The 13596-nt window shown below is 36.3% G+C and overlaps 1 protein-coding gene across 3 annotated transcripts in view; it reads right to left on the bottom strand.

Annotated features, from left to right (window-relative positions):
- The window catches only part of NAV3 (neuron navigator 3), a 363427-nt gene extending 352079 nt beyond the window's left edge, over positions 1-11348 (bottom strand). Inside the window, exon 1 of one of the 3 annotated variants that reach the window (XM_029206422.1) lies at positions 10914-11348. In XM_029206422.1, coding sequence (XP_029062255.1) covers positions 10914-11156 — 243 coding nt within the window. In that variant the 5' untranslated portion in view covers positions 11157-11348. The remainder of the gene's footprint in view (positions 1-10913) is intronic. The other 2 variants (XM_029206421.1, XM_029206423.1) reach the window with 2 other exon arrangements.
- Positions 11349-13596: the final 2248 nt, after the last annotated feature.

Raw genomic sequence — 13596 nt, 5'->3', positions numbered from 1 at the left:
AGGAAAGAAACATAAAGATCAGATCAGAAATAAATGAAAAAGGAAATGAGGGAAACAGTAGCAAAGATCAATAACACTAAAAGCTGCTTCTTCGAGAAGATAAACAAAGTTGATAAACCATTAGCCAGACTCATCAGGAAAAAAAGGGAGAAGACTCAAATCAATAGAATTAAAAAAGAAAAAGGAAAAGTAACAACTCACACTGCAGAAATACAAAGGATCATGAGAGATTACTACAAGCAACTCTATGCCTATAAAAGGGACAACCTGGAAGAAATGGACAAATTCTCAAAAATGCACAACCTTCCAAGACTGAACCAGGAAGAAATAGAAAATATGAACAGACCAATCACAAGCACTGAAATTGAAACTGTGATTTAAAATCTTCCAACAAACAAAAGCCCTGGACCACATGGCTTCACAGGCGGATTCTATCAAAATTTAGAGAAGAGCTAATAACTATCCGTCTCAAACTCTTCCAAAATATAGCAGAGGGAGGAACACTCCCAAACTCATTCTATGAGGCCACCATCACCTTGATACCAAAACCAGACCAAGATGTCACAAAGAAAGAAAACTACAGGTCAATATCACTGATGAACATAGATGCAAAAATCCTCAACAAAATACAAGCAAACAAAATCCAACAGCACATTAAAATATCATACACCATGATCAAGTGGGGTTTATCCCAGGAATGCAAGGATTCTTCAATATACACAAATCAATCAATGTGATACACCATATTAACAAGCTGAAGGAGAAAAACCATACGATCATCTCAACAGATGCAGAGAAAGCTTTCGACAAAATTCAACACCCATTTATGATAAAAACCCCCCAGAAAGTAGGCACAGAGGGAAATTTCCTCAACATAATAAAGGACATAAATGACAAACCCAGAGCCAACATCGTCCTCAATGGTGAAAAACTGAAACCATTTCCACTAAGATCAGGAACAAGACAAGGTTGCCCACTCTCACCACTATTATTCAAAATAGTTTTAGCCACAGCTATCAGAGAAGAAAAAGAACTAAAAGGAATCGAAAACAGAAAAGAAGAAAAAGAACGAAAAGGAATCCAAATCGGAAAAGAAGAAGTAAAGCTTTCACTGTTTGCAGATGACATGATACTATACATAGAGAATCCTAAAGATGCTACCTGAAAACTATTGAAGCTAATCAATGAATTTGCTAAAGTAGCAGGATACAAAATTCATGCACAGAAATCTCTAACATTCCTATACACTAATGATGAAATATCTGAACGTGAAATTAAGAAAACACTCCCATTTACCATTGCAACAAAAAGAATAAAATATCTAGGAACAAACCTACCTAAGGAGACAAAAGACCTGTATGAAGAAAATTATAAGACACCGATGAAAGAAATTAAAGATGATACAAATAGATGGAGAGATATACCACATTCTTGGATTGGAAGAATCAACATTGTGAAAATGACTATACTACCCAAAGCAATCTACAGATTCAATGCAATCCCTATCAAACTACCACTGGCATTTTTCACAGAACTAGAACAAAAAATCTCACAATTTGCATGGAAACACAAAAGACCCCGAATAGCCAAAGCAATCTTTCTAAGGAAAAATGGAGTGGGAGGAATCAGGCTCCCTGATTTCAGACTATACTACAAAGCTACAGTAATCAAGACAGTATCGTACTGGCACAAAAACAGAAAGATAGGTCAATGGAACAGGATAGAAAGCCCAGAGATAAACCCACATACATATGGTCACTTTATCTTTGATAAAGGAGACAAGAATATACAATGGAGAAAAGACAGCCTCTTCAATAAGTGGTGCTGGGAAAACTGGACAGGTGCATGTAAAAGAATGAAATTAGAACACTGCCTAACACCATACACAAAAATAAACTCAAAATGGATTAAAGAACTAAATGTAAGGCCAGACACTATTAAACTCTTAGAGGAAAACATAGGCAGAACACTCCATGACATGAATCACAGCAAGATCCTTTTTGTTCCACCACCTAGAGAAATGGAAATAAAAACAAAAATAAACAAATGGGACCTAATGAAACTTAAAAGCTTCTGCACAGCAAAGGAAACTATAAACAAAACCAAAAGACAACCCTCAGAATGGGAGAATATATTTGCAAATGAAGCAACTGACAAAGGATTAATCTCCAAAATTTACAAGCAGCTCAATATGAAAAAAACAAACAACCCAATCCAAAAATGGGCAGAAGACATAAATAGACATTTTTCCAAAGAAGATATACAGATTTCCAACAAACACATGAAAGAATGTTCAACATAATTAATCATTAGAGAAATGCAAATGAAAACTACAATGAGATATCATCTCACACCGGTCAGAATGGCCATCATCAAAAATTCTATAAACAATAAATGCTGGAGAGGGTGTGGAGAAAAGGGAACCCTCTTGCACTCTTGGTGGGAATGTAAATTGATACAGCCACTATGGAGAACAGTATGGAGGTTCTTTAAGAAACTAAAAATAGAACTACCATATGACCCAGCAGTCCCACTACTGGGCATATACCCTGAGAAAACCATAATTCAGAAAGAGTCATGTACCAAAATGTTCATTGCAGCTCTATTTACAATAGCCAGGACATAGAAGCAACCTATGTGTCCATCAACAGATGAATGGATAAAGAAGATGTGGCACATATATACAATGGAATATTACTCAGCCATAAAAAGAAACGAAATTGAGTTATTTGTAGTCTGGTGGATGGACCTAGAGACTGTCATAAAGAGTGAAGTAAGTCAGAAAGAGAAAAACAAATACCATATGCTAACACATATATATGGAATCTAAGAAAAAAGAAACATGGTCATGAAGAACCTAGGGGCAAGACGGGAATAAAGACGCAGACCTACCGGAGAATGAACTTGAGGATGTGGGGAAGGGGAAGGGGAAGTTGGGACAAAGTGACAGAGTGGCATGGACATATATACACTACCAAATGTAAAATAGCTAGCTAGTGGGAAGCAGCCGCATAGCACAGGGAGATCAGCTCGGTGCTTTGTGACCACCTAGAGGGGTGGGATAGGGAGGGAGGGAGACACAAGAGGGAAGAGATATGGGGATATATGTATAACTGATTCATTTTGTTATGAAGCAGAAACTAACACACCTTTGTAAAGCAATTATACTGCAATAAAGATGTTTAAAAAAATCCCTGCAATTTAGAAGTGTATAAGGCAAAAAAAGAAGTCTTTTTAAAAGCCTCTGGTAACCTCTCAGAAAACAGAAGTCTGAAATCAAGAAAAGTAAAGCAAATGTAAACCTTGGAATAGTGGCAATGGACACAAAGTACTCTTTAAAGAAATGTATGTGCAAAGTTAGAAAGAGTGATCATCTGAAGCATGTTGAAGGATATAATAATAATTATTATTAAAAATAGTAAAGATCTGAGCATTTTTGGAAGCTGATTCTAAAGCAGTGATTCTCTACGGAGTTTGACTTCACCTTCCCCACAGATGCATTTCACAAAGTCTGGAGGCATTTTTGGCTGTCACACTGGAGAATGCTGCTAGCATTTAGTAGATAATGGAAGGGATGATGTTAAGTATCCCACAATAGTAAGACTATTCCCCTAAAACACAGAATTATCAGCTCCAAAATGTGACAAGTTTGAAAAATCTGGGTCCAAAGAATCCATTGGATTGGAAGAGATTGAAAAAATAAGAGAAATGTGGTAAGTGATAAGACAAAAATCAGGAAGAAGAAGGGGAGGAGATAATAAAAATATTCTCCTTAGAAAAGCTTTACCAAGAACTATTGTCCTCAGTTCTCTTTCATTTTTTACAGATAACAGAGATTGAAGTTGAGACAGTTTAAGCGACTTATCATTTCAAAATCTAGCAGAAGTTTAATTCAAATCTTTTGAGCTCCTAATTTGATGTTCTTTTAACTATGACACCTAGTATTTTAAGTTCAAGATTGACTGAGGGTAATTGCTGGAGATATGACAGCATAAATATCAACCATGAAACAATTATTTTGTTTAAAAATTATGACATACCTAATGATTTTATGTCTCCATAAACAATATACTTAGTACCTTCCTTTTTATTAAAGGAAAGGAAAATGTCTATAACACTGGAAAGGAAGAAACTAAGTAGAATACATTTGGCAAATCAGCATCAAATATACACTCAATATTGACACTTGCAGAAGAACAATTTAAAAGTTGTATGAGGTTCTGAATAACATTTAATCACATATAATTTACAGCAGAAATTCTGGTAATTTCATAGTTTAAAGCATTACATATAATTCTTTAAAGACGTTGTAAAGCACAAACAAAAATAATAGACAATAGTATTAGACTGTCACATTTCTATAAATTGTTACTTAAGGGAAATAAATGTATGATACTGAAAATCTGAGCCTTCTTCCAGCAGAGAAAAAGTTAAAATTCAAGGGTCATTACAGCATTCTTTACACTACTGCTACCACAAAGGCAAAAACAATTAAAACAACCATTAACAGCTTCACTATAAAACTTGGAGCATGAAGTATAACCAGAAAAAGAAATCATCATGTTTCTTTAAATACAAATAACTAAATGTGCAAGCACAGCAGAAACAGGCAAAGCAGGCAGAATCATCTAGAGACCTGAGGGCTGACCTATGCAGCTGTGGGCCTGGCCAGCTCTGGAAGTGCTACCATGTGAGTGAGCCAACAGGGGTGTCCACAGTCCTCAGCAATCAGGCATCTTCGCCATGAAGGAAACAGCTGGAGCCCAGAGGCTGTCATCTACTCTACTGACATCTGCTGCTATATATTTCTCTTCTGGGGTTTCTTTTATTTATTTCTGTTTTTCAAACAATTCGGTGGAGACCCTGTGTCCACTTAATTGTCTTCTGATAATTCTAGGCACTTGGGCATACCAATGCTTTATTTGCAACTCAGGAGCAATGCTAATTAAATACTTACAGCAAACCTTACTTTTATATATATATATGGAAATCAAGTCAACCAATAGCCCTTCTTCTCTCCCCCTGGCACCAGAAGTCCCCATTGTGGCAATGTTGTTTATTGGTTAAGAGTAGCATCTTTTGGAATCACACAGTTTTAGTTTGAATCCATTTTCTACCACATTGGGATACTGACAAGTAATTTAACCTCAGCCTCAGTTTCTTCAACTGTAAAATGGGGATGATAACAGTGCTTATATTATAAGACTATTGTGAGGACTGAATGCAATACTCCGTGAAATGCTTGGTCCAATAAATGGCATATAGCAAGGCTCTATAGACATTAGTTAATGTAAGTCCCTTTCTGCTATTACTTCTCCCAAATGTCTTTGACAGTGTAATTTTGTCTCATTTTTACCGAAGAGCCTTCCTCATTGTCTTCCTAATGAAGTCTGCCTACATCTATAATCTGACCCCAAACTGTTCGTTTTCACTAATAGTCTGCCCAAACCATGATGGCTTACTCCCTGGGTACTCCTCTATGAAACTCTCTCCTCAAAAGAATGCTTTTTCCTCTCTCTATATGAGCCCTATCTGCCCATTAAATTACAACTACTTGATGAAGTATTTTCTGAATGTTCCAACCAAATAGGATTTCTCTCAAATGTAAATTATGAAATAATTGCCCTCATTAGCAATATTATCCACATATTTGTCTATATCACAATTTATGTTTTAAAAAATATTCAATTTAATGCTTTTGAGTATCTTCTGTTTTCAAAGCATTAGTGTTAGCACTATATGAACAAAATAGTAAGCAATAATCTCTATCTTGATTGTCCTTTCAACTAATAGGGTAAGAACATTAAGCAAGTATCCATTCTACCATGTATATAAATTCCACTATTCATTCAAGAATTTCCTTTATATCTCCCCAACTGGATATAAACTTTCCTTCCTTTTAACCTCCACAACAACTTATTGATTATTTTCTTTGACTTTTGAAGTGAGCCTTAAAAAAAATAGGTGAAACTTGGAGAAAAGGTTATAACTAGAAAAAATATTGCAAGTATACCATGACGAGAGAGTGTAATGTAAAAGACAATAAAGGCTTTGTAGAGACAAATCTAGATTCAAATTCTGGATTTTGGTACTAGTAGTATCAAAATTAACTGGTAGTTAACTGTCTGATCTTACGAGTGTCTCCCACTCTATCTAGGCCTCAGATTACTTCTCTGTAAATGTGGATACAGTGCCTTCTTTGAAACATTGTGAGAATAAAATGAGAAATTTCCTATAAAGTACAAGATAGGTGCTCAAAAAATAAATTTTTTTCTATAATAATGTAAAAAGAATCTTGAGTTTGCATAGGTACTTCAAGAAAGAAGGGGTGAGCAAGCCAAGTCTGAAAAAAGTTAGAAATGAGAACAGGGGTAAAATTTAGGTGACAGATCAAGCTGAAAGGAGGATGGGGATTAAACAGTGAAGGCCAGTTTTCAGTGGTAGGTATGGCTGAGGAACTTTCATGAACAAGGATGCCTAATGCTCAACTGTATGTTATTTGGTGAACCATGACAATGTAAAACACTCTTTCTTAACCTTAATCTCCAGATTCTTAAGTAACGTTTCCAAAGCAAAGTTACTCTCTTTCTCATTTGGGTCAACGCCCAGGAAGAAAGGAAAAACAAATCCATATGAGGAGAGACTCTAGAAAATTCAAGGAAAGCAAGAAATCAGAACAAGAGGTAAATAGAAAAAATATGCCTTTTAGATATCATGGCGGAATTTGAAAATAGGCCATGGAATCTGTAATTAAAGTTATTTATTTAGACCACTTTATTTATAAAGTTATTTATTAAGACCACAACAAGATACCACCTCACATCTGTTAGAATGGCTATCATCAAAAAGAACACAAATAACAAACGTTGACGAGGATGTGGAGAAAAGGGAACCCATGTGCACTCTTGTGGGAATGTAAATTGGTGCAGCCACTATGGAAAACAGTATGGAGATTTCTCAAAACTGTAAAAAGAGAACTACCATATGACCCAGCAATTCCACTCCTGGGTATATACCCCCCCTGAAAAACACTAATTTGAAAAGACACATGCACCCCAATATTCATAGCAGCATTATTTACAATAGCCAAGATAGAGAAGCAACCTAAGTGTCCACCAACAGACGAATGGATAAAGAAGATGTGGTATATATATACAATGGAATACTACTCAGCCATTAAAAAGAATGGAATTTTGCCATTTGCAGCAACATAGATGGACGTGGAGGGCATTATGCTAAGTGAAATAAGTCACACAGAGAAAGACAAATACTGTATGATATCACTTATATGTGGAATCTAAACAATACAACAAACTAGTGAATATAACAAAAAAGAAACCAACTCACAGATACAGAGAACAAACTAGTGGTTACCAGTGGGGAGAGGAAAGGGGAGAGGGGCAATATAGGTGTAGGAGACTAAGAAGTACAAACTATTAGGTATAAAATAAGCTACAAGGATATATTGTACATCATGGGAAATACAGCCAATAATTTATAATAATTATAAATGGAGTATAGCCTTTAAAAATTGTGAATCACTATATTGTACACCTGTAACTCATATAATATTGTACAGCAACTGTACTTCAATTTAAAAAAAAGAACATTGAGATTAAGCAATCTGAAAAATTTGGTACACCCAAGAATGAGATATAGAGTAGCTAGATAGAGCTATGATCGAAGAAGTGACAACAATTAGGAGACTGAAATGCCTGAATTAAAAAATTGTAAGACAGGGCTTCCCTGGTGGCGCAGTGGTTGAGAGTCCGCCTGCCGATGCAGGGGACACGGGTTCGTGCCCCGGTCCGGGAGGATCCCACATGCCGCGGAGCGGCTGGGCCCGTGAGCCATGGCCGCTGAGCCTGCGCGTCCGGAGCCTGTGCTCCAAAAAAAAAAATTGTAAGACAGGAGAAGAAACTAAAGTTTTTTCTTTAATCAGAATGGTAAATGTTTTGGATGGATGTGATGGAGAGCCACTGGAGAAGAGACCAATTTGGAATGATTACAGTAATTGACAGAAAATTTAACAAGGGCCAAAGCATGAGGATGTGCATAAGGGGATAAATCCAAGCTGTAGTACAGAAGCAAAATCTCCAATTTCTAGCAAATTATGGAATGTGGAATAGCGATGTATATCACCAGAAATCAGACTAGGAATTCAAGATTAGATGCCTGGAATGATGGCATGTACACTAACCAAAAACAAGGATAGGAGAAGGGAGTGTTGGACTGAAGATACATTTCTGACACTGTCGTATACAGGTTTGTTCTCTCTCACCAGACTGAGGCTGTTTGGTGCAAGGACCAGCAGAATACTCCACATAAATGTTTCTTAATGACAGTCATCTATTGTGGGTACTATCAACGGTCTCTTTTCCTGAGAAATAGAACCCATAATTTTTAGTTGGGCCTAGAATAAACTCTACATTTTCCAGTCTCCACTGCAACTAGATAAAGCCTTGGAACTATCAACAGGCCAAACGGATATGGAAGAATCCTTAATGAAACAGGATGTGTCTTTTTTTTTTTTTTTTTGCGGTACGCAGGCCTCTCACTGTTGTGGCCTCTCCCGTTGCGGAGCACATGCTCCGGACGCGCAGGCTCAGCGGCCATGGCTCATGGGCCCAGCCGCTCCGCTGCATGTGGGATCTTCCCAGACCGGGGCACGAACCCGTGTCCCCTGCATCGGCAGGCGGACTCTCAACCACTGCACCACCAGGGAAGCCCAGGATGTGTCTTTTTAATTGAGTGTAACTCAATTATCCACTCAGGACTGAGAGATGGATGCCAAAATGACGTCGGTGGACAAAAAGAGAGAGCCTGGTTCCCTGACAATTGCATGAAGTCACCATACCAGTCATGGACGGCTTACTTCCAGATATCCTCTAAATGAAAAAGAAATAAACTCCTATCTTATTTATGCTGTTATGTTGATTTTTTTCTTTTTTTTTTTTTACTATTTGCAGCCAAATCTAATTTTCTCTAACACAACGACCTTGATCATTTTTGCTGTTTTCTTTAGTTCTATTTTTTTTCAGAAGGTTATACAAATCTTAATTCTTTTCTAACATTTAGAAATATTCTGAAATGCTGACCAGGTATTCTTTACATTTGTTTGAAAAAGTTTTCCATCTGATAAGCAGCATGGTAAAAACATCTCTATAAATACAACATTGCTTACCACAGAGTCTTATTGGAATATCAGATGTATGATTGATTATGTTTGCTAACCAAAGAGACCAACCAAAATTCTATTGCCAATAGTACTTACAGTGGTCAAGTCTTAGGCCAAGGCCATTTATCAAAGTACAAGTTTGAGTAAACCTGCAGAGATGATAGCCATGGTCAGGAGAGAAAAGTGGTTTCTCTTCCATCTAATCCAGACAAGTCATTGTGGGTACACAGAATATTAGAAGAGAACAGCATGCATTTGTTTTAATTATTTGCATGAAGTTAAATATTGTTAGTCTTTTATTGATAATTTACACTTCCCTACTTTTACCCTGAATTGCTTATGTTGGACTGAGAACTCTAAGCCTAAAAATAACTATTTTATTTTAATTGATTTTTTCTTGGGTAGATAGTGTTGTCCTAAAACACAAAAGGAATAATTTTAGAACTAGAAGGACTTTAAAAATCATTCATTCTAAACCTTACGTTTTATAGATTGAATGATCCAAAGAGACTAATGAACATAACTAAATCTTTCTCAGTATAATTGTTCATTCATTGATTCATTCATTCATGTATCAATCCATTCAATTACTAATTGTTATGCCTAAAGCATTGAGGAGAGGGAGCTGTAGCACAGAATAAGGTCCTAGGTTCTATATATTTTCAATTTAGTGGGGATAGAAATAAATTATCCAAATAATTAAAACGCAATATAAATTAAGGTGTCGTAAGCATTACTACAGATGAATAACCACAGGAAAGGAAAGGGTAACTAGCAAAGACTTTATGAAGAAAGCTGCATTTGGGCTGCACCTGAGAGGATTTGAACAGGTGAAGACTGAATGGATATTTCAGACAAAAAGCGTGACTTCCTTTTTAACTTGTAGAGTTGTTTTCTATATGAAGCCTTTTCTTAAATTATTTTAAATTACATTTGGGCGGGAGAGTAAAATCAAATCATTCCCTAAGGAGCCAGAGGTGAGAATGGTGACTTTGTAAAGCTTGATGTCATAGTTAATGCTGCATTAAAAAGTGATGCTCATCAAGGTACAGAGGAGTCCCCGTGAAGTTCACCAACTGAAGGGCCATGCTACCCCTCAGCATCTGGAGAAAACGAGTGTAGTATGGCTTAAAACCCAAAAGCTATGAGCTACTGCTCACAAATATCATAAATTAAATGACTGAAAAAGATGTCAGTAATAAGTAAAAGAGTAGGGTTTCAATTTACAAGTGAAAACCCAGACAAATGTGCAGTATCAAGGAAAATCATACTTCATTTTGCTTGATACTACAATGAATTAAGCAGGCTAGGATTCACATATTCAATCAGAAAGTGTTTAAAAGGCAAACGACATTTAGAGAAAAGTGATGTTGTCTGTGCTAGTTTTCACAAATAAATCTTTTTTTTGCTTTATATCTGAAAAATAGCTCCCCTTTTCGTCCTATTTGTGATCAATTACAGTTATCAGTAAGAGAGTTATCTAGGATTTAACTAGGCACTTCATCAATAAGTACTGATAACACAGGCGTATTCAGAGAATTTCGTTCACAACTTTTACAACCATAAATTATAAATACAGTTCTGCATAGGCTAAATATCCAGCTTTTCAAACTACTTACTTTCTTACACCGGTATTCCTCTACTACTCCCCACTTCACAGCGTGTTTTATATTCTACCTAAAAGGAAATTTGCATTTCAGCTTTATAAGTCTGCAGGTAACCTTCAGCCACTAACCTTGCTGTCTTCTGTCTCCTTAGCTTTTCCTTGGAGGGGTTTCTTCTCTTCAAATTCACAGGCTGATTGTAATGTGACCTGACAAGAAAGCATTGAGCTCTCTGATTCAGTAAGCTCCAGAGGTCTCGAAGAATAGTGCTGTGACCCAGTAGTGCCAAAATTTGGTATCGGAAGAGCAGTATGAATAGGCTTTGACCCAACAGCTGGCTGCCTCAGTTTTGAGGCAACCCCAAGTACAGGCATGACTTCTATAAAAGTATCTTCTTGCTGCCAAAGAAAATGCTTCTAACCTCAGTCTGGTAGACTCCAACTTTAGTATTTCCAGAACAAATACTTTAAACAAAACTAGCAGTCAACATGATTTAAAAAAAAAAAAACGAAAAAAACACAACTAATAATATAACTTTCAGGAAGAGGCAAAACTCCCCTTCATCTTTAGTTAAGTTTCTTTCTTGCTGGCTTGAATTCTCATATTCTCATTCTCCCATATATCCATTCTCTCTCTCTCTCTGTTCAGTGTCCATGTAATATTAAATATTCCTTTGGGGAGGAAACTTTTCTTGAAGGTAACTGCTACAAAGCTCCTTCTCTAGGATTAAAGAGCTCCTAGTTTTACCTTTTCTTCTCACTACACAGTCTGAGTCTGAGCACTGAGAGTGAAAAAGAACAAAAGGAAAGCCCTTCAGTCCAACTGTCAAAGCAGCCAAAAGACCACAATAGTGGAAGGAGAGGCATTCTTCCTAACTTCAGAAATAACCAGCCTGCATTCTCCTTTTAAAGAAAACTGTATTTCCCCCAGCTTAAAAAAAAAAAAAGAATGGACGCGATTAATGGCCAAAACAAACAGCTGTTGGAAGAACTTTTAGCCCGGAAACAATCCCAGCAATGAAGCTGTTTGTCTGATTTCCAGCTATTTTTCACTACTGACAGCCATGAACCACGGTGTTCATTCTGTTTCATCCCATGAAATCAGGTTAAATTCATGCAATAGCAGCTAAAGCTGCTAACTCATCCAGCAGATTATGCCTGCCTAGGTTATGGAAATATAGTAAATACAGAGAACAGGGCACCAGATATATAGTAATCATTTAAAATTTAATAATGGTGACAAGAAAAATATTTACAGCTAATACATATGGGAAATGTACTACATAGCAGTTACTGGGCAAGCATTTCATCCTAAAAGAATCCACCTTTGAATAGGAGACAAAGGCCCTTAGAAGTAATTAGCTTAAGGTCACAGAAAATGGGGTTTCTCAAACTGGGTTCAACAAACCACCACCTGGAGTTCTTGCTAAAAACATAGATTCCTGAATTCATCCCAAATCTACCAAATAAGAATCAGGAGGGAGAGGGAGAAGTTTGAGAACTGAATTTAAATAAATTGATTGATTCTCCTAGACACTAAAATTTATGATCTGTATTTTACTTAATTTGTAGCTTTACAGTCCCGGGAATGGACTCTAAAAGGCTTGACTGCCTGTAGTCAAATCTTTGCTTCCTCACTTACTAGCTGTATGAATTTGGCAGCTGCTATGACTCAGTTTCATCTTCTGTAAAATGGGAAAAAATCGGTGCTTCTTTCACAAGGTAGTTGTGAGAATTAAAGAAAATAAATGGATGAAGTCATTAGAACAGAGTCTACTATACAGTAAGTGCTCAATGAATGTTAGGTATTAATGTTATTAGAAATATAATAGTCTTGAGAATTATTGAGGTAAGGTCAAGAGGCGTAATTGAAGAGATTGGCCAGGATCATAGGGTTAACATAACTGAACTCGGTAAAATCCTGAAAATAAAAATGAGATAAATTTATAGTCATTTTTTCCCCATCAAACCTAACAGGAAAAGCAGCAATGACTCCTAAAACATACTGCCTTTTAAAGCCAAGCTTAAGTTGAAGGCAGTAAGAGAATTCTAACGAGGCTAGATTTTAATACCAGTGATTTTGAAAATATATAATAAAACCTCATGACATGACAATTTGCTATTATTCATTTATAAGAAAAAGAGAGAAAAAAAGAACTACTATGAACACTAAAAACATGCTTGTGTAAAGAAAAAATATGATTGGTTAGTCAACTCTGATATTTTCTAAGATAGAGTCACACTCCTATATTTAACAGCTTGACTGAAGTAAAATTTACACATAATAAAATTCTAAGGAAATACTTCATGTCACCAGCACCGTAATCAAAATGTGGAGTATCTCCTTCATCCTAAAAGCTTCTTTCATGCCCCTTTGTAGTCAACATCCCACACCCAACTCCGGCAACCCATGAAGTGCTTTCTGACACTGGTTTTGCCTTTTCAAGTACACGTTTAAACGAAATCATGCAGTATTTTTGTCTGACTTTGTTCACTTAGCATAATACTTTTGAAATCTGTCCATGTTATGTGTATCAACAGTTCTTTCTTTTGTATAGCTGAGATGTAGTCTATTGCATGGTATGGTACAATTTGTTTATGCATTCTTCAGCTGAAGGACATACGGACTTGTCTCCAGATTGAGGATATTATGAACAAACCTCTATAAATATGTGTATATGTTTTGTGTTGATATTATTTTCTCATGGATTAATAACTAGGAGGGGATCAGCATATATTTAACTATATATGAAACTACCAAACTGTTTTCCAAAACATACCAGTGGCAATACTTCACACTGTCAATCTTTTAGCC

This window comes from Monodon monoceros, unplaced genomic scaffold, assembly GCF_005190385.1.
Source record: "Monodon monoceros isolate NGI ecotype Baffin Bay Population unplaced genomic scaffold, NGI_Narwhal_1 Super_Scaffold_6, whole genome shotgun sequence".
Classification (NCBI taxonomy): Eukaryota; Metazoa; Chordata; class Mammalia; order Artiodactyla; family Monodontidae; genus Monodon; species Monodon monoceros.
Note: the sequence above shows the minus strand (reverse complement) of the source record. Positions and strands in the feature narration are given on the sequence as shown.